Source organism: Ailuropoda melanoleuca, chromosome 9 (assembly GCF_002007445.2).
Source record: "Ailuropoda melanoleuca isolate Jingjing chromosome 9, ASM200744v2, whole genome shotgun sequence".
NCBI classification, from domain to species: Eukaryota; Metazoa; Chordata; class Mammalia; order Carnivora; family Ursidae; genus Ailuropoda; species Ailuropoda melanoleuca.
Window position 1 is genome coordinate 99,138,107 of NC_048226.1, and position 27,978 is coordinate 99,166,084.

General features: G+C 54.4%; 1 protein-coding gene across 1 annotated transcript in view; it reads right to left on the reverse strand.

Annotated features, from left to right (window-relative positions):
- Positions 1–294: 294 nt before the first annotated feature.
- The window catches only part of COL22A1 (collagen type XXII alpha 1 chain), a 235,160-nt gene continuing 207,476 nt past the window's right edge, over positions 295–27,978 (reverse strand). The window contains exons 50-62 of the mRNA XM_034668525.1: positions 26,919–26,972; positions 22,732–22,776; positions 21,984–22,037; positions 20,185–20,238; positions 14,953–15,006; positions 13,411–13,482; positions 11,971–12,006; positions 10,390–10,434; positions 7,891–8,070; positions 6,318–6,384; positions 4,096–4,278; positions 3,472–3,549; positions 295–1,438 (exon numbers count right to left, since the gene is read on the reverse strand). Of these exons, the coding sequence (XP_034524416.1) occupies positions 1,251–1,438; positions 3,472–3,549; positions 4,096–4,278; positions 6,318–6,384; positions 7,891–8,070; positions 10,390–10,434; positions 11,971–12,006; positions 13,411–13,482; positions 14,953–15,006; positions 20,185–20,238; positions 21,984–22,037; positions 22,732–22,776; positions 26,919–26,972 (1,110 nt within the window). The 3' untranslated portion in view covers positions 295–1,250. The remainder of the gene's footprint in view (positions 1,439–3,471; positions 3,550–4,095; positions 4,279–6,317; positions 6,385–7,890; positions 8,071–10,389; positions 10,435–11,970; positions 12,007–13,410; positions 13,483–14,952; positions 15,007–20,184; positions 20,239–21,983; positions 22,038–22,731; positions 22,777–26,918; positions 26,973–27,978) is intronic.

Below are 27,978 nucleotides of genomic sequence, written 5' to 3' on the forward strand. Positions count from 1 at the left end.
CTCTCGCTGGCTGTCTCTATCTCTGTCGAATAAATAAAAAATAAAATCTTTAAAAAAAAAATAGAAAGGAATCCCCTGGGGCACCCAGGTGGCTCAGTCGGTGAAGTGTCTGCCTTCGGCTCACCTCATGATCCCAGGGTCCTGGGATCGAGCCCTGCATCGGGTTCCCTGCTCACGGGCAGCCGGCTTCTCCCACTGACCCTCCCCTGCTTGCACACTCTCTCTCTCTCTCTCAAATAATAAAGACTTTAAAAAAATTAAAAAGAAAGGAATCGTCACGCGAACTGAGGAAGAAACTTGGATTTATTGAGCACCTGTTTGTGCGGGCGTGTCAGGTGCGCACATACACTCCACGCATGTTATTTCCAAGGCAGAGCCCTGCAGGCACAGATCTCAAGCTCCGGCCAGCACCCCGGCCAACTGCCCAGCATCAGGAACACACGGCAGTGGTCACTGGACCTGTTTCACACTGAAGGGGAGACCAACAGTGAAGAGCTTGCAGGAGTCCCATCCACAGCTCAGAAGCCGGATTAGTGTGCTTCCTCCACGCCAGCTTCTCTGTCTTTGGCCAGACCCAGGATGCCACGAAGCCTTGCCAACTTGAGCACCGTGATTGTGCATCCGAGGGCCTGAAGCAGTGAGGAGACTGAGTCTGCTCCCCGGGAACCGATTCCGGGCACCCTGTGCGCACTTGCCGTCAGACAGTGAGGACATTCTTCACGTCTGCACATCCCTTCTCTTCCTGATTCACGTGTCTCTCCTGGGAAGTGGCAACCTCTGGGCATGACCGAGAATAGAAACCCATTATCTCACTTTCTTAGTTTCCTTCTGAGGAAAGAGGTAAATCTGGCAAGTGTCTGGTCAGGGTTTCATAGCACCAAGAGTTTCCTTAAAATGGGCAGCTCCGTGTCCCATGTGGGCTGTCAGAAGAACCGAGAAAATACCCGCTGCCCCACGATCAAGTTCTACTGCTTCGGAGGAGCGCAGAAAACCCGTGGAGCATTCTTATATGAAATAATAATAATAATAATAATAATAAAACAATAATAATAATATTAATAATAATCTGACCGACTGGCAGCATCTGTTGGTTTTAATAATGTTGAGGTCTCTCAAGAAAATAAGACAAAAAATGATAAAAGCAAGAAAAAAAACACGTGGCTGTAATGTTTCAAGACCTCTGGCTTCTTATCAGGCTCTGAGTTCAAGTTTCAGAAATCCACCGCCGCCTCCTGGCATTCTGGAATCTTCTAGGGGCCCTTCACGTTAGCGGGCCGGGCAGCGAGGCTGGCGAAGTAGGCACACTGGGAGGGGTCACACTGGCCAGGGGGCCCGGGTGGGCCTGGGGGGCCGGGGTGTCCTGCTGGTCCTGTCTCCCCTTGAGGGCCGGGAGCCCCGGGGAGCCCGTCTTTTGCATAGCCAGGTTCCCCGGGTTGACCTGGCCCAAGGAGAAGAAAAACAAAACAGAAGGTGTTCAGGATCCTTCTGGGGCGAAGCAGCCCTGCTCTCATTGCTTCCATTCGGTATGAACTGAGGACTAGAAATGTCCTCAGAGAAAATGCCCCATGGGCTGTGAACTCCGCCTGGGGCAATCACAATGGTCTACGTGGGCACCAGGAAGCAGGGGCATCTTAATTTGAGGACCGGGGATGCCATCACTGTTCGGACTGGGGCATCAATCAGGGTGCCTTTGGAGAGAAATTAAGGGCAGATGGAGGGCAGGGGTATGGGGCGGATGAGAAACATGGCCTCCTACGTTCTCATGTGGTTCTAGGAGATGCAGCTGAATTGTGAGTGGGGCACCAAGTCCTCATCATTAACCATCAGCCCCAATCCACTTGTCCTTTGCAAGACCTGATGATGTTCTATTACCTAATATCCAACTTGTCCCAAATATTCTGTAGTTTCTAGGCTGTGTCTGTATGTTAAATGTGAACTACATACTTGGACCACATTCACCTATCTGTAAACTATGGTCAAAGACAATATAAATAGGATGTAAGTAACTGACAGAGAGATAACCCAAAATTTAGACTCAGAAATATTACCTATAGACAGACTTCTATTTCTCCATTTATTAAACATCATAATGTCTTATATAATCAATCTAGTGTCCCTTTTTGCTTTGGCCACTGGGAAGCTCATTGCTAAGTATATGGCTAACCCTATCACCTCTTAAGTCTCCATGTTAGAAAATCTGAGTCTCCCTATAAAAGAAACCAAAAGTACATTTTCCCTTCAGAAAGATCTTCAGACATTTCATGAACTCTGAAATTCATGAATGCTTTGGTAGTCATTATTTAATCTATGGTCCTGCCTCGACCACGCCTGAGACCAGCCATGTCACTGACTCCTTCTGCGGAGAAATCACTGAAGTATAGTCATTACCTCAACCTCATGCTCATAAAATTATTTCCTCTTTCAAATGGTTTCTGTCCTGCATTTTAATCTTTATTTGGAATTGCCTTATTTAAAAAATATTCTTGGGGCGCCTGGCTGGCTCAGTCAGTGAAGCACATGAGTCTTGATCTTGGGGTTATGGGTTCGAGCCCTATGTTGGATGTAGAGATTACTTAAAAATAAAATCTTTAAAAAATAAAAATAAAAAAATGAAAAGGATTCTTAATATTAGAAACTACTGGAAAGTAGGCAAGTTCAAAAATAAACACTGAAAATGTATTTCTAGTCTTCTCTAATGAGAGTAGCAACACGTATCTAGTGCAGGAAATTTGGAAAATCAAGAAGATAGGAATATGAGAATTAGAATGATTTATGTAGGTCTCATACTCAGAAATGACCTCGGGTGATCATATAAGCTAGAATTACATAAAAAGGAACTTCACTGCGGTAGAATTTGGTAAGGACTCAGTCTAATGTCTTCCACCTCCTACCCGTACCCCCTCATCTCGGGCCACCACACTGCTGTGCTCCAGAGATCTTCCCACGCTGCCAGCTCGTCCAGGCTAACGGCGAGCCCCGCGTCCCAGGGAGCCCTCACCCCCTCCCCGCCACCTGGCCAGCACACCCCAGCGTACATTTTGAGAAATAGTGATGGGGTGTCAACACGTGTGTAGTGGAAAAAAGGATTGTACGTTCAAGTGAGTGAGAAATGCTGCCGTGAACAAAATAAGCATCATTTGTTCCTGTGAGGCAGCGTGTCGGAGAATTCACGAGCGCTGGGAAGCAGTCAAGGGGCACAGGCTTCCCCGTGCTGCCCAGTCTTATTTAACCCCAAGTCTGTTTTCCTCAGGACCATTTCACAGGATAAACCTCAACAACTCATGGGATATACTAGTTTATTTTAGGAAGTCAAGAAGCTGGCGCTTTAGAAAGATTCGATAAAAACACATGAGTGATGGTCCCTCCTCTCAGATAAACCCGGCCTTTCTTCCCAGCCATCCCTGAGGCCCTGTGCTGCATCACTGCACGGCGGAGGGCCACCCGCCCCGAGACTCCGGACACTCTCCCTACCTGGGATGCCGGGCGGGCCCATCTCGCCTCGGAGGCCAACTCCAGGGGCACCTGGGTCTCCTTTGGCTCCTCGCTCACCTGTAAGAGGGACACACACCTTTGGTGGGGGAGACTTAGGGTGAGGGCAGAGGCAGGGAGGGGCCCCGGGAGCAGGGGCAGGCTCACACGGCGCTGGCCCTTGCAGGAGAGACCTGCTGTCGCCCAGAGCGCCCACGTCCCGGTGAGACATCTCCCTGTGAGTGGCCCTTTTAGCTGCAGCTCCAAGCCGCTCTGTTCCATTCTAAAGCTGGTGTCCAACGCCCCACGTGCCTGGAGACGGCCCATAGCACTCCTCAGCTAGCTCTAATCTCAGATGCGGAAAGAGGGCATTTCGTGTCGCCCCTGCTCCAGTGGAACACCAGGAAGTGGGAGGGAGCCGGTTTGCTCTTCCTGGCGAAAGCGTATTTTTACAAAAATGTCAAGTATGAAATCCTCCTGTGCCTATGAAAACACTACATGATGCCAAACCCAGAGAGTTACCAAGCTGGGGGGGAGGAGAGCGGGATCCATCACGCACACGATTGGAGCATGGCTCCTTCCCAGCCCCCTCCGTGCCAAGCGCGGCTCCTCTGGGTCCTCACTCACCTTTGGGACCCATTGGTCCAGAGGGTCCTTCCAGACCCCCCTGCCCGGGCTGTCCTGGCTCCCCGATGGGGCCCGCCCGGCCTGGAAGCCCATCCTTTCCGGGGGGCCCGGGGGGCCCGGGTCTGCCTTGAGATGACTTAATGTGCGCTGGCGGCCTCTGGGCCAGGAGGTAGGCGAGTCTGGCTGCAGAGGAGGGAACACAGAGATGCTCGTGAAGGAGGGTGGCGGACAGGAGACGGCCTGGAGCTCACTGCGCAGCTCAGAGCTCAGGAGACTGTAAGGAGCCCAGAACACCAACAAGGGCAACCCCCGCAGAGCACAGCCAGCGCACCCGTCCCCGGGCAGCCTCCGCCGGCTGTGCGCCTCAGGCAAGCCACTCGACCTCTCTGAGCCTTCACGTCCTTTTCTGGAGAATGGAGGCAATGCCATCACAGCCAGCCCGCGAGGCGGGTGTGAGGACGGGCACTTGAGATGAGGTGTTAAGACTGTGCTCAGGGCACGACTGGAGGCGGGGACAGGAGTTGTAGTAATTGTTAGCTGGGGAAGATGAGGCTGGGGCTGAGACTTAGGGGCTTACAGAGCGATGCAGTGTCACATTTCTCATCTATACACCGAAGGGCTGGATATGACGTCATCAAGGATCCTCACGTGTCTAAAACGTGAAGACTACAGGACTGGTTAAAAACCCAGAGGTCCAATGGCTTTCCACCGCCCTGGGGATACAGTGGTCATCTGATGGCCACCAAGAGACTGTCCCATGTAGTCAGGCCCAGCTCTTCTTCCTACAGGTGGGTGACTGAGCCGAGAGAGACTGTGGCGTCGCCCAAGGCCCTGGTGTTTCGGTGGTAAAACCAAGGCAGAGTCAGGGTCTTCTGAGTGCCCTGGGGAGTGGCTTCCCACGAGCACCGACCTCCCATCTTCTGCACGAGGCAGCAGGAGGGGTACGGAGACCCGCGCGAACGGCTGAACTTCTCTGAGCCCTGATTTCCTCATCTTTAAAGTACAGCTGATGCTTCCTCTTCAAAGGGCTGTTTGGAAGAAAAGACTCCACCCAGCAGGTGCTCCACTGGAACTTCCATTCAAACAGGTCTTATCTCTGCTCTTGGGCTGGACATTCCCCAAGCGCAGGAGCCATTTCTGTCGCTGGTAAATCGGAGACTCAGAAAGCAGAGCTCAGTGATGCCCACGGGGAGACCTCTGGACACCACCTGCCCAGCGGCCCCTACCGTCCCAGCCCTGGTTTCTTTCCTGTCTTCAACCCCCGCCCCCTGCCATCTTTCCCAGGTAATGGTCTTGGGCTTTCCTGTGAGTGGAGGGGACCATACTGGCCTGGCCACTCTAGGAGGGCTGGGATGGGGGGGCATCTTGTCCAACGCTGTGTCCCAGGCCCGACCCACAGTCTTACATACTGCTGGTACAAAGAACTCTCTGAGACGTGAGCATATGAATGAACGCTCCCTCCCATTTCGTCCGTCTGGGTCCCAGCGGAGTTATGGATGTCTGACCTTCCCTGTCACAGACTGGCCATGACTCTCCTAACAGCTTCCGGCACCGAGGGAGGGGGACAGCCCCCAGTCAGGAGCAGGTGGTGGTAAGAGGAGGGGTTGCCGCCTGCACCAAATCCTGCTCGGAGGCCTGTCAGGTCTGCCGCTCGCAGTAAATTCCCTGGCATCTCTGCTCCGAACACTCAGGCATGCCCCCTGCTCTCTGGAGCCTTCCGTGAGTCACCTCGTGAGCGCTCAGGAAACCACCTGACCTATGGCGAGCCCCACATGCTGGTGTTACTACTGCCTTCCGACCTGGCTCCCTCTCTGAGCATTTGCAAGGTACCAGGCTCATGCAAGGCCGCGGGATTTAACAATAAATCGAACACAGTAGGACCGAAAGAGATCTAGTTCCATGAAAGCACTGTATGTCCCTGCTCCCTCGGGACTGAATGCACAGAATAGGTGACTGATGGTGGCAGAGCGGCTTCTGCTCATGGGGAGCCCCCCACCTGGGGGTATCTGAGCAGAGCGAAAAGACACGGTCTGGAGAGGGGTCTGTGTGTTCAGGGTCTGCACGGTGTTCCTCACGGTTCTGCACAATTTCTACACGTGAGCTGCTCCCCAGAGCCTTTTCCAAACGGGGCTTGGGAAATACTGAAGGGGGCAGAAGAGACTGCTTCCCGGGCTCTCAAGAGGCCCTTGTATGCCTGGCTGGGGTCAAGTCCAGCTACTCACTTTCCAGCTGTTTCTCGAGCTCTTCTTGGATGAGCCGTCGCAGGGTGTCCATGGAGGGAGACTCCCCCTGCAAGGGAGGGGAGGTGGAATTACTTATCTCCCCCATAACTCCTGCCCCCCAAGATCCCTGATGGCTCCGGAAAGCAGGAGGGGCACAGGCAACATGTAGCCCTTTGTCCTGGGCCAATCCTCATCACACCCAGTATCGCCTCCCTTTTCCTTGGTCAACCCAGCATCCTCCTGTTTGATACAGTGACCTCTGCTGCCACTCTCTCCATGCGCTTCCTGCTCCTCAGCTGGACCTTCTCCCTGCAAAAGCCATTTCCCCAGCGCTGACCTCAGAGGTCTGGTCCTGCATCTCTCCCTGCCAAAGTCCCGTCTACTTCCAGTGCCACTCACAGGCTGCCTCCTCCACGGAATCGTCTTTGATTTCCTTGACCAGCCGCTGGGCTGCTGAGGCTCCCAGGGTCTGGTTTTCCTTGCTGATTCTGCCCGTCCTGTGCCTGATTCACTGGGCCCACACAGTGACACTTGATTCTTAGAGGAACCTGTGAGAGCAGCTCTCACATCACAGTGGCCTCTTGCCCGACTCCTGCAGGGCAGGGACCCACCCTCAAAGGTCTCCCCGCGCTCCCATCTGCAGCCCCAGCACCTGGCATGGTGCCCAGCATGAGCACGATGGATTCCGTGTCCTTATTCTGTTTTTTTCTTTTCTGGTCAATCTTTCATGCTCGTCCCAGAACTTGCATTGCTGCTCACAGCAGCAGGACTAGGAGAACCCAGCAAGGGCCCAGGGGGCTGGGGAAGCACCCCGTGTCCCACAGTCCCCCCTCCTGGACGTGGCTGGGAGCCAGGCTCTGGGAAGTCACAGAACTGCAGAGCTTCAGAGCTGCCAGGGATACTGGAGGTCACCTAGACCTGCGCTCTGAGGACAGGAGGGTCCCCAGGGGACCACAGGGCTGCTGAGAGGGAAAGGCGAGCTCACGCGGACCCAGAACCCACCCCCTGCCTAAACCACTTCTTCCCCAGGCGCTCTGCTTTTCTTTCCGGTGTGGGCTCCCGTTACAGGTTTGTGCAAAACAAGAGTTCTGTCACTAGAATAAACCATGTTTTGAGAAAAAAAACCACTAAACAAGCCTGTCCTTTCATGTTCAGGAAAAGCAAGGGCCAGAAGGAACGTGAGTGCCCCAGACAGGCAGAGAGCGGAACGGCAGAGCCAGGCATCCCCTGGCTCAGGCGGCCATCCCGCGGGGAAGCTCGCGGCGGAGAGCGCGCTGCGGGCTCAGTCACCTTTAATGCGCGGTCCTGGGGCAGATGAGCACGAGAGCCCCAGCTGAAGAAGTCAGTGCTGAGGACTCCCTGCACTGCGCAGAAGGCGGGGCAGGACAGGGCCTCTGCTCTCCAGCACTCCCTGAACTAGGCTGGCTCTCTCACCTAGTCAGCGTGGAAAACCTGTCAGGAGACTGTCTCCTTCCCCCTTCTGGCAGATATGGAAGGGCAGGCTCAGGTGGGGGTCTGGGGCCACACACCTCACCAGCACCCCCCAAGTCCGAGGCAACTCCAGCATCCTTACCCTCAGTCCTGGAAATCCTGGCTGGCCCGGAGGCCCGGGGGGGCCAGCCAGTCCATTCTCTCCAGGTGGTCCTTGGGGGCCCATCAGGCCGGTGTGGCCTTTGTGACCAGGGATTCCAGGGTCCCCAGGCTGTCCCTTCCCACCAGGAGGTCCTTTGTCACCTTTGTTCCCGGGATCTCCCTGGAGGAGGGAAGAAGAAGGTCAATGAGCAGAGGGCTGGCAGGTGCACCCACTGTAGACAGGCCCGTTGCAACTGTGCACAGCCCTCCGGTCCCCAGGTCATCTCTCCTGGAGCCCTGCACAGGAGACCTCAGTCCTGGAAGACCTGCATCTCAGAGCCAAGACTGGCGAGGACATGGGCTCTAGACACAAAGCCACCTGCCACCATCGCACAGGCAGTCAGTAGAGGACAAGATGAGAACACTGATTTCCAATCCTGGTCTATATGGCTTCATCTGGGTGACTCAGGAAGGCCAGCCACTGAGCCCGACCACCAAGGGGCCACTCCTCCAGGTTGCTCTGTCAGCTGGACAGACACAGTCACTCTTTCAACAGAGCCGCCCCCACTTGCGGGTGACCTCCCACTCCCTACTCTTGGCTTTCATGGGTCCACGTGGGATGACATTAACAGGGACTCTCTTCATCCCATCTCTGACCCAGCCCCTGAAGACCTGGATCAATGGATTGGGAACCATGGGGACCACCGGACCATCCAGTCCTCTGCCCGACGTGCTCCTGTGGCTGTGACCAGCAAGTCCTGGTTGTTGGTGGGTCTGAAAATAGGTGGCCATGTTGGCGAGCTCAGGGTGTAAGCAGGTAGCAGTAGGACGAATGAGAGGGGAAGCAAGATGGTGGCTGGAAACGGGGCATGGCCATGGACGTGAGGACAGGGAAGACTACAGGTATGAAACTATGTCCAGGCTCTGTGCTTGAGGAGAAACAAATAACGGACAAAGTCCGCTATGTCCCAGGGCTTTAACAAAAGGCACATGCCGGCTTATAACACACACACCCACATGGTTCTGCATGCACAGACTCTGGAGGACGAAGGGAAAATGTCCCGCGATGGACCCTGGGAAGGGGCTGGGCGCTATAACAGGCACCAAGGTAGCAGAGCGCCTACATTTTACTGCATCCACTTTTTTGCAATTTGCAATGGTTAACTGTATGTCTGTATTGCTTTTTCAACAATAGATAAAGGACAGTGAATTTAAAATGAATTTAGTCCCATCTGAGGACAGTCCTGACTTAAATTTCTCAGATGTGAGGCACTTCACGGGGCCCGAGTCATCTGTCGGTGATCAGGGGTCGGTGACGGTCCTGGTGCTCCGAGCTCCCGAGGGCCGAGGCCCTATCACAGCTCGGGGTATAGCACTTCCTATTCATTGAACGTCTCCATATCACTTTGCAGGGGCAGGACTTGTCCCAGACTTCAAATGTTCCCAGGAGTGCAAAGGAATGAGGAACCCGACGGCTCCCTGGCAATGTTCCACGCAACCACTTAAGAGGGAAAAGGCAATTCTCCGCTTATTGATTAGGTCTTAGAGAAGAGATTCTTTTTTGTGGTCTGAACTCCCTGGCTGCCAGCCAGAGCTCCCAGGGGCACCTGTATGGCACTGGTGTGGGGGGCCCTTTTCAGCCACACCCCCCTTCCTTGGCTCCATCCTTAGAAACCAACGGCCAGAGCACAGAAGAATCAAGTCGCTGGGAAGGAAGGAGGGAGGGAGAGACACCCGGAGGAGGTGACAATCTCTGATACTCTCTGATTCCACTACTCTGTCTCCTCTGGCCTACAGGAGAAACCCAGCTCCTCACCCATCAACGTGCAAAGAAAGCAGAGATAAATTCTCCGCGGGACCACGGAAAACAAGCCGGGAGTGGCGTGTGGGGTGGCGATGACATTCACATGGTGCAACAGTGCGACGGGGACAGCTGACCGAATGGAGGGCTGTGATTCCTCTAAAGGGAGCAGCAGTTGTCTTGAGTGTGAGAACAGCCCCTCCCCCACTGGCATTTCTGGGAGGAGGAAGAAAAAACACCAAACTAAAAAAACTCCCCCTGTTGTTTTTTGGAGGAATGAAATGTAAAGAAAGGCTTCCTGACTGTGGTGCTAAGGCAATTCATTATGGGAAAAATCTGTTCCCTTGTCACCTCCAGCGACAAATCTGGCTCCTGGCAAATTGGCATTTTGGGAGCTGAGCACGTCATGCCCAGGCGCTCTTACAGGGAGAGAGGGAAATCTGTCAAAGTCTCAGAACGCTCGCCTTTGAATTTGTAATTGCAGTGATTTTACTCCTTAAAATAACATCCAAAAAAGGAAAAATAACAACATTCGCTACAACAATCCCTCTGTGGGCTAATGATTTTTCAGGGAACGGCAAACCTGCAGGCTCCCCGGGCTTGGCTGTTGCTCACTGACCGACAGTGACAGAGTCCTTGTGCCATCTTGCACAGAAAGGTCACATTTGGTAACTACCCCCCACACACACACACACTTACCCTGTCTCCTTTGTGTCCTGGCTCTCCAGGCTTCCCAGGGGCACCCTGCAAAGAGGATGGTTACTAACCCAAGGCACCCACCTGCGACCCCGTGTGCTGGACACAAGGGGTGCCCGGGAAACCAGGCCCCCCAGGAGCCCCTCTCCATCTGTCCAGACACTACAGGCATCACATCCTTCCTCCTCTGCCCACCCCGGACTAACGACACCAGCCTCTTTAGGGTCCCTCCTCTGCCTTTTCCAGGATAGAACCCTCTCACCGAACACGCTCAGGAGACCCCTGGGAGAAAGTGCATAACTGTGTTGGGCCCACAGAGCCTTGAAGGACAGATAAAATCTAACAGGCAGAGGTGGTGGGTGGATGGAGGGGTGAAGACCCAGCCACGGAGACAAGACTGGGGTGGGGGTGTAGTGTGCACGGGGCAGGAGGAGGCAAGGCTCACACGGGAAAGAGTGCGTGGGGTCACTCGGGCAGAACGTGGGACCTGCTCACAGACAACGGGGAGCTGGTGGTATTTCCCTTCCAGTCAGTCCAGGCAGTGGGGGAAGGAGGTGTTGGTGAATGAGCAAGCAATCTGCCCGTGAGTGGAAAGCATGGCTGGGGCATTGGGTCGGGCTGTAAGGGAGTCACCCGCCTCCCTCCCTGAGCTGAGAAAGTAACCTTAAGGTGCAGAGTGAAAAGGGGTCTTCCTCATGCAGGGGGTGCGCAGGCTTGGAAATGGATAAGGTGGTAACCATAGCATTCCTTTCTCTGTGTTCGTTCGGTCTTTTGTTTCTCATCAAACATTTCTGCTACCCACTCTGTGCTGGGCTCTCGGGCTCCGGCCTACAGAGCGGGTGCGAGAACACCGCACAGTGGGGCATCCTTTTGTTTCAGGTTGTGAAGGAAAGTCGGCAGAGGCAACATTTTGGCACAGACCTCGGTATGAGCAGGGCCAGGAGTGCAAAGGGGTGGAGGGGGAAGGGCTTTCAGAAAAGAGCCCCAGTGTGTGTGAGAGCTCTGGACATGTTTGAAGAACTGAAGGCCAGAGCCCCTGGAGCTCAGAGGATGAGGGGAGCTGGCGGGGCCAGGACACCTAGACTCCCGCCAATGCAGGGGATGGCCGAGCTGAGGCTGGCCTGGGAAGCAGCACGACCCTGTGTGTGCTCTGCAAGCCGCTGTGGGCAGGACAGGACTGTGGGGAGAGCAGGGGAGGCTGGACACGGGGGCCGGTGGGTGGTCACTGCCATCGTGCAGGTGTCAGATGATGGCAGCCTAGACTGGCGTGCTCAGTAAGTATGGAGAGAGCTGGACAGAGTGGAGGCATTTGGGACTGGCCACCGACAGGACTTGTTGACGGACTGGACCCAGAGACAGCTAAGTGACAGAGGCTATCAATACGGCACCTGGGCCCAGCTGCCTCATTGGTGGCTCCTTGTGCAAAATTAGAAAGGATCCACATGGTGACAGGAGCGCACCGAAGTGAGGGTCGGATCCAGCTGAGCCCACACGTGTCACCGCCCACGAAGCCACTCCCACGTCGCCGCCCCGCGTCCCCCACAGGCGAGGGTGGCCAAGGGGAAGAGACCAGGCAATACTTGCCTCCTTGCCTGGGACCCCCTTCTCTCCCGGCTCTCCCTATGGAACAGAACAAAGTGTCAGGAAGCTCTGCAACATCAGCACATTGTCACCAAAACATTTCCACTCCAGTCACGTTCCAGCAAAGACAACCATCGATGGTCCCGCCAGCCAAGGACATCTCAGACTTCTCCAGTCCGCCTGGGCAGAGGGCGGCAGACAGTGCCCCAGAGTGGGGAGGGGAGCCACTGGTTCTGGCTCCTCGTCAACGGGGAAGCTGGGACTCCACGGAGAGGGCCTCTGGGACACTGTACAGAGCGGCTAGTGGTGGCAGGGGTCGTCCCCAGAAGCAGGTTCAGAGTGTGAAATGAGACGCCCGTGACACCGGCCTCCAGAGCTAGCCTGCCCGGGTTCAAATCCTGGCTGCTCCACCTACTGGCTTTGTGACTGTGGACAACGTCCTTATAATTTCCTCAAGTTCTCTGTGCCTCAGTTTCTTCATCCGTACAATGGGAGCAGCAGCTGTACCTTGCCCAAATTTCGTCTGCTATTATATGACCAAAAGAACAAGTGGGGTAAGTCTAGAAGTGCGGGTAGCTGGCTGGTGCGTGGCGGCAGACTGTTCGTAAGGGGATGGAGGAGGAGGCTTGGGCCTTTCACAGCTGGGCTGCAGAGGGGATGGGCTCAAGTAAAAATCAGTGGACAGAGCCATGTTAGGGCTTGGACTACGTGGCAGAAATGGGTAAAAGAGAGGTTGCCACCTGGAGTGGCTGGGTGGCTGGGTGTCAGGGGCACCCTCAGGGATCAGAATTAAACTGTAGGGGGCAGAAGGGGACATGGGTACACTTCTTACTCTTGCGTGGGACATACCTCCCTGATGCTGTGGTCAGCAGCCCACGGTGTGGACTGTAGCATGCGATATGCATCAGGAGCTTGGCTAGACATGTTTGAGTCCCTCAGCATCCCTCTACTCAGAAACAGAGCAAACATCACCCGGCGGCATTTCTGGATCCCACTTTCTAGGCAGGAAGCCTGGGCTCAAGCACCAGCTGGAGTGCAGACTGACCACATGGCCTCAAAAAGCCCCATCCCCATGTTCTGACCCTGCAGCCAAACTCGGTCATCATTCAAATGGTTTCGAAGGGCCCTTGAAGTTCTAGGATCAGAGGTGTGTGCTCTTATACCCGCATTTGAATAATGACAAAGCTCGGGCACAGAGGCCACGAGCCTGGTCCAAGGTCCCACACTTAGGGAGCGCTACAGCCTAGAATCCCGCGCAGCTGACCTCTGAGTTCCCATATCCGCCAAAGCACACCACTGCCTGCCAACCACGACGTGAGTGTGACCACACCCCGGGACACCACCAGAGCAGGTGGACCCGAGGACGCAGTGGGTGATGGGAAATGGTGCTTGAACCTCCCCCAAGAGCAAGGCATCTTGGCCCCCAGGGAGTTCTTGGCTTACCTGAGGCCCCCGGGGACCCAGAAAGCCAGGGAGTCCCGGGCTGCCATGGTCTCCTTTGTTCCCCTTCTGGCCCTGCGGAGGGAGAACAGGCATTGGTTCTGCAAGGTCAAGTGCCGGTCCAAGGAGACTCGGAAATCTCATAACCCCGCTGTCCTCTGAAGGCCTGAGGCATCATCAAAGAGAACAACACCCTTTCCTGTATGGAAGGGTAGGGGGTGGGGGGAGGCAGGGCTAGTGAGTCCTGACAGCAAGGTGGGGGCGAGGCAGCAAGACTAGAAGCATCTCTTTCCAGCCAAAGCAACAGAGGCAACGTGGGACAAATAGGGAGCGGAAATCCTCTGCTGTGTGTGGCCTCTCCAAGGAGCCCTCCAGCCAGGTGTGTATTCCCAGTAGCATGGCGAGGCTCATGCTTTGGTAGGATCACTTTTTGGCAACAGCTCTGGGGACTCTTTCAGTTCCAGGCTTTCCGGGCATGTGCGAGTCAGCGCTTCTGGGGCCAGCTCTGTGCTGGGCGTGAAGCCAGGCTCATGGCCCTGTCCCACCCCGTCGGCTTGGTCTCACCAGCGGTGACAAGCCCCATGCCACGGCTTCTGAGGAACATCACTGCATGTGCTAAGGATTAATCTCCTTTAGTGCAGTCGTCCCTGGTCTAATGGAGAGGCGATTCCACTAGGGTGACCAGATGGCCGGTTTGCCTGGGAGTGATGGGTTTCCCAGGATGCAGGATTTTCTGTGCTAAAACCAGTAAAGTTCTTGGCCAACCAGGTTGGTCCTGTCACCCTCATTTCCACAATGACGACAGTTGACCAGCCAAGTGGTCTGTCCTACGCCTCACACAATCGTTGCTCGACTCACCACGCCTGAGGGAGGGTGGTCTTCTGAACAGAGTTGCCAATTTTAGCAAAGAAGCATACAAGAAGGCCGGGCTGGGAGACTTGTGGACAGGATCTGACTCACCCAACCCCAGAACCTGTCAGAGGACCATCTCCCCCAGCATGTCCCCCATCTACCAGACCGAATCCCAGATCCAGGGACCTGGATTCTGATTACTCATGCCCCCCTCTCTCTACCACCCATGGATCCCACCCATCATTCCTTCCTGCTCTCCCCATCCCCCACCTCCTGACCACTAGGAAGACCCTCTTCAGCCAAGTCTGTCCTACACCCATCCTCACGTTACACACTTACACTATCTGAGATGGGAATGGGTGGGGACCTCACCCTGTCTGCCCATCCTCTAAAAACATGCAGTGTCTGTTGTGCAACCTTACCGTACATTTTTTTTTTTTAGTCCTTGGTAGGTTTGTACCTTTGGATGCTTCTGGTAGTAGACAACAGAGATCCAATGCGTAATTGCATGCATTTTAGACTTTGAAAGAGGTCCTTGTTGGATCCTCTTGCCTCTGGCCTATTTCTATCATTCGAACCCCTTATTTTCCCCTTGTGCTTCTAGCTTAGAGAACACAAGATCTGTGTGATGTGAAAGGCATGCCCATTTCAAAGCTGGCCTTGATTCCACCCTACAGCAGGGGGAGTACTCACAGGACTTCCTGCGGGGCCAGGGTCTCCTGGAGATCCCGGTGATCCATTCTTACCCTGGTAGAAGGAACACAAGTAGTCATCTGCCAGGACCCTCCACCAGGACATCCAGGAGCAGAAGGGTGGAACAGAGTGACTGCCGAATGTGGAGGACCCGATTTCATACCTGCAGCCATCATTCAGGCCAGCCTGGCTCTCAGTAAGCCTTGTCATTACTCAGAGGCTTTTTCTCAGCTTCTAAAAGGAGCTCGTAACACTTAACTCATAATATGGTGGAATTAAATGAGTTTGTGTGCATGATAAAGCCTAGCCTGGGGGCGTCTGGGTGGTGCAGTCCTTAAGCTTCTGCCATCGGCTCAGGGCACCATCCCAGCATTCTGGGATTGAGCCCCACATCAGGATTCTCTGCTAGGAATCTGCTTCTTCCTCTCCCACTCCCCCTGCTTGTGTTCCCTCTCTCACTGGCTGTCTCTCATTGTCAAAGAAATAAATAAAATCTTAAAAGAAAAAAAAAGGCTAGCCTGGTGAGTGCTGCCCAGGGCACAGGCATAGTAACTAATCATGACCTCATCCATCCATCCATCCATCCATCCATCATCCACCCATCCATACATCCATCCACTCATCTGTCCATCTACCCATCCATCAATCCATTCACCCATCTACCTAGCCACTCATCCATCCATCCATCCACCCACCCATCCTTTATCCTTCAACTCAGATGCTGTCTTAAGGAGCAACACAAAAGTGCTCACATCACGACAACACTGTTTTCAGCTTAGGATGCTTGTCCCTGCACAGATTTCATTTTACTCCTTCACTAGGGGCACCCTTATCCTGAAGAGATGAGGATGATGACACAGACAAGAAAAGTGGCCATGCAGAATCCCGCAGCTACTAAAGTGAAGGCCCATTCACTCCAGACTCTAGGACTGACCCGGACGAGTTCGCATTCTCTAACTCCGGTAGTTTGTGCACACCCGTAATTTTGATAAATGCATTTCCTCAATAAGATCCTTGGTAGTGTAAAACTCAGAAAGTTTAAGAATTCTTCTAGCTATACCTCTGAGGTACAAATTCCTATTAAGCCTGAAGTTCAAAGCTTGGCTTCAGCAGACTGGGTTGGTCCCTGCCTCTGCCCACCACTCTCCTCCCACTTGGGAGGTCCCCCCACCAGACGGCTGTGTCCTTACCTGGCTCTTCCCTGCTGGGAGCAGCCCAAAGAACCGTGCGCCTCCCCTCTCTTTAGGGCCAGCATCTAACACAGTGCCAGACACACAAGCGGCACTCTGCTGGATGAAGGAACTGAGAGCATCACAGGAAACCACTTCCCATTGATCCTGTAGCCAAAAGGTGCTAAAGTCCTACAATCTGTGAAGCACGCGGTCACCAGTGAGTCCGCTTCATGGAGACATGGGACAGTAAAAAGAAGCTCACGCTACCTGACGTCTCCCTCCATGCCAGGCTTCACATGCATTAACTCCCTGCACATGACAGATACAAACGCTGCCATTTTATCAATGGGGAAACTGAGTCACGGAAAGTCCACACCACCTGCCTGAGACAGAAGCGAAGGTGCTGAGACTGGAACCCAGAAAGCATGGAGCCCAGCCGCTGCTACCCTGTGCCTCGCTGAAGACATGACTTGCTGGTGGTCATGATTAAACAGGGCTCACATCTGATGCCTAACCAGGGTACCTGTGATTGTGGATGAGTCACGTGGCGCATCCCCTGTAATCCTGCCAGGAAGCATGAAGTGGGGCTGTCTTTAGCCCCGTATCACAGATGAGGAGGCCAAGGCACGGAGAAAGCCCAGCATCCCCATGGGAGCGCTGCAGTCGGAGCAGCCAGGGTCTCTGTGACTCCCCCCACTTCCTCCTCCCGGGAATGTGGTGTGGTGGCTCCTCCCAGCACCTCTCTCCGCCCACCCACCAACCCATCTGTGTCCTTCTAAAAATATGTGCATTGGCTCATCCCTATGGTAATTATCTCTCTCCTCCTGCTCCCTCTCTTTTGCAGGGAGGATAAGGGCCAAGACACATTAGCATGCGGTGCCAACACCGGGAGAGGACATGGGAGGGGCAGCACAGGGAGGCCACCTGTCACCTGTCAGGGCACTGGAGGCCGGCTGGGGCTGGGACCTGGCTCCCTCCTGGGCTGTGGGCCACTCCTCATCCCCCATTTGTCCTGAATGGAAGCCACAGCCCCCTCCTCAATGGCTCTGTGCTCCAAACTCCTGTCCCGGGCCCCCTCCTACCAGGTCCCACCCTTCCGAGAAGGGAACGTGGCGCCCACAGGCCCAGGTAGGCTCCAGCCATAGACTAGAATCAGACTGCCTGGATGTGAGTCCAAACCCTGGCTCTGCCTCTTACCTGCTGTGTGATCTAGGGCAAGTTACTTGACTTCTCTGCACCTCCATTTCTCACCTGGGAGCAGGGACAGTAGTAGCACCTGCCTTGTAGTGCTGGGGGAGAACTCTGTGAGCGAATCAGGTAAATGCTCGTGGGTCCCTAGCACTGGGACTGCTGGCATCTCCTGTACTCTGTGTCCGGTTCAAGGTGGCGGAGAAGGTCGCTAGGAAACTTCTCTTCACTGGGGAAGGCCGATCAATTCCAGCTGAGCGCGAGAGAGGTCGTTGGTGTTAACCCGGACCCTCCTCTGATGCATTCAGGGGAGTAAGTATTTGGCAAACTCTAGCCATTTACTGTTGGTTACAAAGTCCGTATCGTGGCCCCTCAGGACTGATGAGGGCGAGTTAGAAAAACACAAAACTGCCTCTGGGGACCTCGGGTCTTCCGGGCCAAGGCCCACCTCCTGCATGTGGCACGTGAGGCCCTGGGCCTCCTCCCCTCACACACCGTCCCAGAGCCCTCGCTCCTCCCCACACGTGGCTTTCCCTTCCCTCTTCCGTGCCCCTGAACACACCAGCATTCGTCATGGATTTACGGAACACTGCTTTGTGCCAGGAGTCCCTAGAGGGGAGCAGAGCAAAGCCCCCTCCTTCCTCCAGGAGCAGAGCCTGGCATGGAGCCCCAGGGTGACCACCGACCACCTACCAGGCCCCTTCTGAGGGCTGGACACTGTTCCATCACTTCACCAATTGAACTGCTGGATCTTACAACTCCCCCTCACTTTCCAGATAAGGAATAGGCCCAGGGGATGTGAAGGAACTCACCCCATCCAAAAAACAAGTAAGATGCAGCTTAACTATAGAGCTTGGAGGAGGAAGCCTGATGATGGGCCAGAAGGGGACCCGTGGCCACCACTCCATGCCTGCGGGCTCAAGAGCTGGGTTTCTCTGTCTTTCTGTCCTTACACTCCTGCCTAGTCTCCTCATCCCGTGTGGAAGTTTAAGACCATAGCTTTACTGGATATCTGTTTCTGGTCTGTATGCATAACTATGTGTGATCCATAAAGACGAAGGGGTTTTAAGGCATGCCAAGAACCAATGTTTGGCCCCTGGGGGTGACAGCACCCCCACTGGGAATGTATACCTCAGAGGGCCTGGGTTTTGGGGCCAGTCCCCAGGGCCTGTCATTGGTGAAGAGCCCAGCTGGGCATAGCCTCCTGGTCCCGGACTACCAGAATGGTGCTGATGCCCCCAGGATCTGCAGGTGGACCCCACCAACGGGAGAGTGAACGCAGAGCACACCACTCAGCTCAGTAACCCAGTGTGTGCTGTCAGATGAACAAATGGCACATTCTAGAAAGAGGACATGGGCATGGTCAGTGAGCTGCAGCTATAGAGTGGGAAATATGAAGCTGGGGCTGGGATGGAAACCCTAAAAGCACAAATGCCCTGTTCCTGAGCATGGATGCTACCCTGGAGCCAAACGCCCGGCACACAATGACTGTACCCATCACTACACACAGGGGACACCTCCCACAGCTGAAAGGCTGCCCGCATCCTGGTCTGAAGTCTGTCCTTCGTGCCCTTCCTCATCCTACTGGGACCCAGGCCTGTGGGTGTGGAAGGTGTCTGGACACCCTGCACCCCCACAGGCTGCTGAGTTAGGATGGGGAGCGGGATGTAAGTCACTGTGGCCCCATCAGAGGAGAAAGTGACTCCCTCTGGTGAGCCCCAAAAAGATCAGGCATTCCAATGCCTAAGACCTGCCCCGGGTGCCTCCTGTTCCAAAGAATACAGCCATGGCAGGTGCAGAGCACCGAATTTGATGTCAGAAAGTCTTGGGTTTAAATCCCACCTACAGCTATTACTAGCCGTGCACCTTGGACCCAGGAAGCCCATATATATCTAGGTTACATGTTATCCACTCTTTGGTTTACTCCATACTCATTCCAAATACACACACACACCACACAAAACAAGCCAGCTACCACGACAAAGTGCTGTGTAACAAACACGTATTCTCTCGATATGCTTGTAGGTGTGCTGAAAATCATTGAAAATATACACAAGATGCTATTAACAGTGGCTCCCTCTGGAGTCTAGCGGCTGGGGTGGAAAGGGAATCTTCTTCTCATTTTAATTCTGCACGATTCCTTTTACCATTAGCATGGATCACAATTGTGCTATCTCAGCAGAGGACCCTATTTAGAAATGAAGTCACTGCAGATATAATTAGTTTAATGAGGTCATTCTGCAGCAGGGTGGGCCCCAATCCAACACTACTCTTGTTCTTATACAACGGGGACATCTGTCCACAGAGACAGGCCCACAGGGAAAATGCCAGGTCAAGAGGGAGGCAGAGATCAGGGTTGTGTTTTCACAAGCCAAGGAACATCAGAGATTGCCAGGAAACCCCCAGAAATGAAGTGAGAGGCATGGAAGTGAGATACTTTCTCACGGCCCTCAGAAGCAGCCAACCCTGCCCACATCTTGATCTTGGACTTCTGGCTTCCAGAATAGTGAGACAGTAAATTGCTCAGACATCTAGCCTCCAGAATTGTGAGACAATACATGTGTCATTGAAGCAACTAAATGTGTGGTTCTTTGCTATGACAACCCCTCGAACTAATACACAGATCACACACCAGACACGAGAACGACCTAAATGGAAGTCCTCTAGGAGCCCTGCCATGACCAGTGGCTCCTTTCACATGTCTGCATTGTGGGTCAGTGGTCCCAGAAAACAGCCTGGGGTATAGGTAGGAGGCACTAGTGGGGTTTGGGGTCATAGCCCTTTTCCAACTGCCATGACATACAGCCATGTGTAAACACATAGCGTTGAGGAACCAACCAAACGTCAGGTGGTAACAGGCCGAAACACTCACCGGTGGGCCCCTCAGTCCTTGGGGACCCTGTGGCCCTGTGGGTCCAGCGTCACCCTGGAACAGAGAGACATCACGTCATCACAGAGTGACTGCCCAGAGAGGACAGACAGAGTTTCAAACGTGGACCAAACTTCATCTAGCTCCCCAAGAGAACCGGCTAGCTGTCCAAAGGCTTCATCGCTAATCCCCAGTGGTTCCAAGTACGGACAGACTCCTCTCCCGGAGACGAGGAAGCGCACGCACACGGTTCATTTATTTACTGGCTTCGACACGTTCCTCCTGATCCCACAGTGATTTCCGGTGGCGCCATCTTGAACTAAGGGAAGTGGCCAGAGAAGAGACGTCATCTTGCAGTTCTGTTCCTGACTCACTGGACAGTGACCTGACCCACGGTTGCCATAGTCACCGCAGTGAGAAAAACGCTGCCCATGCCCCCGACCGCTGGCAGGGTATAGAGTGGTAGTGACCCACAACCACCTGGTCTTCCCAGCAGCCTCACAGCACAGGTGTAAGTCTCTCCCATGCTATGAATGAGAACACCGAAGCGTGGCCACGCTCCTCATGGACTAGACTCAGACTCTAGCAAGTGGAGCTTTACAAGGAAGAGAGTCATAGCTATAGCTGAGAAGGAGGGAAGAAAGCGTTTGCCCCCCGACCTGGCATCCTGGGCTCCTGTCCCAGGGGCTCCCTGACCTGAGGAGGGGGGAGATGAACTCAGCCACACTCCCTCCTGGGAGCTCCTTGCATACACTCTGCTGTGAGTTGAATTGAGAGGGGATGGATTTTCAAGCTGTTCTTTGGCCTTGAGAGGTCGGGGTGTCTTTGGGGTCAAGGTTGGGGAGACGCCCCGCACGGGTCAATGCAGCTGCTGTTTTTAGCTACACACAGGGTGTGACTGGCTTTGTCAAGCCGACTCTGCTGCTGAGGGGAGACATGGGAGCTGGGCGGCATCTCTTCTAAGACCCTCCCAGCTCTGCCATCTCATGGGAGCAGATCTGCCGAGAACCCATGTGCATCAAGAGCCATGGGTGGTGTGCACGTCACCAGGTATAAAGGCAGGTCCTAAAGGACGTAAAGGGGCCTCAGGACAGTGGCCCATGCTCCTGACCAAACGTCCACTCCCAGGAGGCCGTGTGCTGCCCACACATGTCAGACTGGCCCTGTAGTATGATGTCTGCTCCCAGAGGGTACAGAGCTGATAGATCCAGCCCCAGACCGCCTCCTCCCACCTCTGACAGCCCGTGACACCACCAGTAAGTGCCTGGAGCTCTCTGGGTCTCGGTGTTTCTGTCTGTACAACTAGGGTGGAAGACATCTTGCCTGATCCCTCCATCAAAAGTCAGGGAGAGCAGGGGAGCAGTACTAAGTGCCACACAGCTCGTGTGGTGGTGGCCGTGATGGGTTCATGAGCTGCAGAAGCGTGGAGCTGGAGAAATAACCCGGGAGGGACTCTGCAATTCAGGCTCACAGGAGGCCGGACCCAACAGGCTACCACGGATACCGACATCATGACCTCACGACGAAGTCAGCAAAGCCTTCTTAGCTACCGTGTGCCTCGGGCAGCAGACTGTGGGGCCGGACACCCAGATCCTAGGGCGCCCTCAGGACTCCAGGGAGGACCCAAGGGGCTGGCCACTGAGACACCACTGACCACTGCTGAGAATCTACCCCGTGCACCTCTGCAGGCACCAACCCACCCCCCCCGTAGTTTCTCGTGACCCCCAAGCAATGCACACTTCCCACTTTCTCTCCAGCCCCTCTGCAGGCCCAGCCAGGCCCCACAGGACACCCACACTTACGTCTTTTCCTGGTGACCCTTCCCGGCCAGGGGGCCCCATGGCACCAGGCTCTCCCTAAAAGGGGGAAGCAGAAACAAGACACTGCTGTGACGGGAGAGAACGCAGAATGCCCCCTGCCAGCTCTCCGTACACCTGGCAGGGGAAAGACCCAGGGGCGAGGCCCACCAGAAAGAGCCCCATGGAGTCCTGGCTGAAGCAGGGGTCTGCAGGGCCCTCCTGTGCCTCTCTGAGCTGCAGGCTAAACACCAGCCCGAGGGTCAGACAAACAGGCTTGGAATTCCGCCTCCACACGTGCTGACCGCTCAGACATCTCAGCTTTCCCATCACTAAACAGAGCACTGCTGGGGGTCTAACCAGTGGCCCTCTGAGGTTCCTTCTGTTTGGGACATCTGAAGGTCAGAGAAGAAGTTCAAGGGTAAGAGTGTGGGCTCCGGGGTCTCCCCACCTGGGACACACCGAGGCTCTCCTCGCATTGCTCTGGGCCTGTTGAACAGTTTCGGGCACAGCACCACCAAGAGGGGTGCACTGACTCCACGCTATTGGTCAGACAGGTCGCACCTCAACGTCTGGTCCAGAAGGAACGTTTCGAAAAACCAGACCATGACCGGGGAGGCTGCTTCCCATGCTGCCCACTGTCCTCTCTCAGGGGACCAGGTGCTGCCCTGGCATCCCCGGCCAGGATCCCTCCATCTAGAAGCACCAGCTCAGGTCCCCCTGGGCTGACCACCACGGCTAGACGCCCACTTACCCGGGGACCAGGTGCGCCAGAGTCGCCGGTGTGTCCTTTGAAGCCCTAGAAGAAAGAGAAGTTATTCCGCCAAAGACCAGGCCAGTAAGGTGAGAAGGGGCAGGCACATGGTGTGACGTCCAGCCAAATCCTGCCTCCTCTCACCACGGCTCACGGGACGCCTCCCATTCCAGACCCCAGGCGAGGCCAGGCCCTAGATGCTGGGTGACGGAATGACCAGGTGCACCATGGACAGAGCTGTGGGGCTGGTCCCGCAAATGCTCCAGAGAGTTGAGGTGTCACCCAACATGTCTCCTGAGTTTCATCTTCCTGACCTCACCCCACCTGGCTTGCACCCCCCAAGCCTGGCCCCTGGGGCAGGTGCTCTCTTTAGATAACAACACTGCCTTCACTCCAGAGGTGGGTCTCGGGGTGCCTTCCTTGTTCCTGGGGCTGTGGCTTGTCCCACCCAATACCGTCATCCTGGGCCACCGTGCCAGGCCTCCCTGCACAGAACAGCAGCCTGGAGATCTATTACCCGAGCGCCAAGCACTGGGAGCTGAGCAGAAGCTGCTAGCAGAGCCCACACGATCATCTCTAACAGCCAGACCAAGCTGACTATAATAATCCCCATTTCACACCTGAGAAAGCTGAGGCTCTGAGAGAGAAAAACCTGCTCCGAGTCCCAGAGCCAGAAAGTAGTGTGATTCCGACCCAGCGGGTCTGCCCAGACCCAAGACCCTCTCTTTCTTCACTGTTCTGCTTGCTTGGTCTGGGATTCTGCTCCAGGCCGGTGGGAAGCACGTCTCTCCAGCCCTGGTCTCACAATGCTTTCCCTATCTGCTGAGACCCAGGGCATTCATGCGCGGTGCGGTCCCCACCTGAGGGGTGCCTGCCCACCTGGCCACCTCACTGCGCCACGTCCCAGACTTGGTGTCCTCGGTGGGCTGCACACTCAGCAGCCCCCTTCCCGCTCCCCTTGCGTCCTCTCTTCCTGGCAGACCCCTCACTCGTTGGGACATTCCTCCTCGCTGGAGGCCTCCTCCCTACCAGCCTCCTGTCCCCAAATCCATCTCCCTCACTGCTCACATGGTCACTCTCAAAGGCCCTCCTGTAGTTTTGTCATTAGGCATCCTTGCTCTGAGCTCCAACAGCCCTGAGTGCCCTGGCCAGCGGGTCTCCAGCCAGGGGCTGGCACAGAGCAGGGACCTGGTGGGCAGATGCCTGTGCACACAGGGGGCCCCTGGGGCAGAGCCTGGAGCAAATCTCCCTTGTCCAGCACCCTCACACACACGCAGGGACAGGGGCCAATGCAGCAGGGGGAAGTGGTCAGAGAGACTGGGATGATGGCCTGTCCTGGCTCCTCATTGCGGGGGTGAGGGGAGGGAAGGAGCGGGGCAGTAGCAGGGGAGGAGGAGAAGGAGGAAAACCCTCCCGCGGAGCCCCTCCCACATTGTCTGCTCTAGCCCCGGTGCTCTCATTGCCCTGTAATAGGGTCCTGGGAGACGCATCTTATTTCTCCCATTTTCTGTAGGAAACAGGAGGCTCAGTCCTCTCTATCACATTTAGAAGCAGGAGAGCCATGATTCAAGGCCAGGTCTGTCTCACTGCAAAGCACGGCCTCCCCACAGTCACCCTCAACTCAAGGATGCAGCAGTCTGTGGCCAATCGGGCCCCCCAGGGCCAAGGCCAAATATATTCCAGCCAATCCTACCAGGCTCTTCTCTGACCTTATCTCCTGATTGTATGTCCTGGTTCCAAAAAGCAAATGAAGACGTTGCTGGGGAGAAGACCACACCAGGGCCCGGCCAGCCGGACAGAGAGCAAACCTAGTGGCCTCTCTTATGTGGGGCTACTACCCAGGAGACGTGTTCTCTAGCCTGCCTCTCCGGACCTGGGGAATAAGAAAGTGTGACCTTGCATGCCTCGGGGCGGGGGGGGGGGGGGTTGGGGATGCGTCCCAAACAGCAGGTGGCGTGGTGACAGGTGTATGCTCTTAGACATCAGGAGATGCAGGGGAGGAAGGAGGTAAGGAGCCTGGTCAGGCAGGTTTCACACCCCTGGTAAGACCCCAGCTAAGTGACTGCATTTCACCTCCCCCCTGAGCCCTGGGAGGCCTCAGCTGCAAGGAGGGTGCCCCCTGTCTGTTGGGCTATCCTGAGGTTGAGATGACACTGTCAGCAGACGCAGGCCTGTCACTCGGGTGAGCAGCCGTGAAGGAGGAGGAGGAAAAGGGAGTCAGCTCAGATTTGATGCCAGGTTCAACCACTGTATCTCGGAGGAGGCAGCTTACTCCTTGGAGTCCTAACATCGTCTCTAAGCTGAGAAGAATAAAGCACCTGCCAGGCATCGCTTTGCAGAATTAATCTACGGAAAGAGGCCTCATGTACTGTGAAGGCTGACTCTGGAGTCAGGTCTGGAATAGAAGCAGGGTTCCCCCACTTTGTAGCTGTGGGTCTTGGGTGTTTACCTCTCTTCACTGGGACTCGGTTTCCACATCTGTAAATGAGGGTAGGACCCACTTCTGCAGAGTTGTTGTCAGCATGGAATAAGACATAACAGTGCTCTCCGCTGTTCCAAACGGGCCGCTTTTCTTTCCCTGGAGAGGGACAGGCCCTGCCTGGGTCCCAGCACCTTCCTCAAAGACACTAGAATCCCAAATCCAGCCAGCTCAGAGCCGGGGCCCTGGTGCGCTCTCCTCCCATATAATCATGGACAAAAACACCAACAGAAGGAGCCTCACATACTATGCCAGGCACTCGGCTGAGAATGGTACGTGTTCCATCTTCTCCTTTAATGCATACAACCGCCCTACAGAAGGGGGAGATATTCCAATCCCCACTTCATAGAAGAAACAGAGGTTCAGAATGGTCCTCTGATGAAAGTTAGTAAGTGACCAAGTGAAAGCTGAATCCACATTTATCTATCTCAAAGCCTGTGTGGCTCTTCAAAGCTTTGCTCTCTGACTTATGCCCTGCCAGCCAGAGGACGTGGGTCTTCTCTCACCTGCTTGGGTTCTCTAAGCTCTGCCCCTACACTGAGGTAGGATGCAAGTCTCAACTGAGAAATGGGTCTTGCTTCAACACGGTCCCAGCGAAATGGATCCCCTTCGCTAAAAGGAAGACCCTCTCCTCCAATAAGCCAGGAACCACCTTTAAAAAACCAATCACTAATTCTGTGCTTTAATTCTGCCCATAGCAGGTAGTATTCTCCACTCTTAGATTTGCTTTCCTAGTACAATCAGGTGAAAGGCAAGGAGATTTAGGAAAAAGGACATTGATTTTTGTTCCAGTTCCTTCTTACTGAATGCTAGCTAGGTGAGTTATTGATTTTAACAGAAAAATACATTAAAGAAATAGAAGTGACATTTTGATCTACTTCTTGCCAGATAAGTGGTTTTAGTGTTGTCATAAAAAATAATATATTTTTTCTATACACAAATTTATGGAATTATGTAAACAATTTTTAAATTATGAAGAAGTAAAGCATTTTAGCAAAAACCAACCAACCAAACAAAAAACCAACTCCAAGATATAGAGATCATTTTTATAGGAAAATTATCTATGTATGTTCACATGTACACTAGCCTGGCAGCTGGAAACAGACTGATATATAAATATAAACGTCAGAACTCATACATAGAAAAGAGAATTCATACAGACTTCATACATACGTTCCTAAGATCTAGAAAGAATATATGAAAATATTAACAGAGTTTTACCTCTGTGTTGCAGAATTACAAGTAACTCTATTTTATTCTCTACAATATTATTTTTCTTATTCTTTCTGTATGATTACCATCATTGTCATTGGTATACACGAGAATGGGTTGCTTTAATAATTGGGGAGAAAAAACCTTAGCTGTGGAAAATGTTCAAAACTAAGATTCATTTTTAGGCTCGATCATCCAGAGAAAGCCCATTAAAATCATACTAAGTAGGTTAAGAGCAAAGAAAACTTAGAATAACGACATGGCAACAATGGTCATAATTTTGAAAATGCAGTTCATGGCCATGCTCGTGGAAAAACTGAAGTTATTACTTCGTAGACGCACCTTGGAAGAGAGGTACTTCCGGAAATCCAGGAGGGGCGGGCGCAGGGCACGAGCCACGTGGCTGACAGCTGCGGTCTACTCTGGACCACGTGTACGCGTGTGCACACACACACACACACTCATACACACGCACACACACACTGGAGGCACTTACAGGTGGGCCTCGGGCTCCCTCCAGTCCTGGCAGACCTGGCTCTCCCATTTTGCCCTGAGAGTAAAGAAGAAGAGAAGACGAGTTTGGGGACGTCATTACAAGGATCTTCCCGCTGGGCGCCTGGTCTTCGTCACCGCATTAACATTTCCACCAGCCGGCCTCCAATCCCCGTCCCCCCCACCCCGTCTTCGCTGGCACCGTGCTGCATCATAGTGCATACACATCACCCCCCGTACCCAGCGACTCTGCCCCTGGTTTCCTCCGACTGCGCTGGTTACCCAGCTGTGGTCTCTGAACCCAGTGTTCCTAGTGGCCCCTGGTCGTCCTCAGAGGAGTTCTGGTCTAGATGCAGAATTCTGCAGACATCCTAGTCATGAATGACTCTGTGGTCATTCACAAGGCACGTCACGGCAGCCATCAACTACCACATGGGATGCCAGGGGATACTGAGGCTCGAAGAAGCTGGCGCATCCCCGAGGTAATGAACGGCACTGCCAGACTGAATCCCAGCTGCATGCACCCAAAGGATGCCTTTCTCACCAGCACCTGCCGTGGACACGGAGGCCTGCCATCCACCCCTCCTTTCCCTAGTCCAGCCTCTCTTAACTCCACGAAGTGATGGGCACACTTGGGCTATTCAAAGTCCTCACCACCAGTGTCCTGGTGCTGCCCTGGACAGAACCAGCCACAAATCACAGCCAAGGAGAGACTGGGGGCTGAAGACCAGGCGATGTGGTCAGGGTGGGGGTCTGGAGGGGCAGGGAGGGGATGACAGGGCCTGTCTGACTGACGGAAGCAGGGGCAGGACATGGCCCCACATTCACTGTGACAGGAGGCAAATTTCTCCCCCAATTTCCACCCCTTTTCCCAGCTTATAAACCCTGAGGATCAGACAGGGCCCATAAGCGGGGTAGGAGAGGGAAAGGGGGTGTCCTTGGATTTGGAAGGGAAATCCCAGAAAGGAGGAAGGTGGGGCACAGAGTTCTAACTTCTAGGTTTGTGTGTTTTGTCCAAGCCCTGCTGTGCGATCCTGGGTGTCACTTCCCTTCCCTGGATCTGT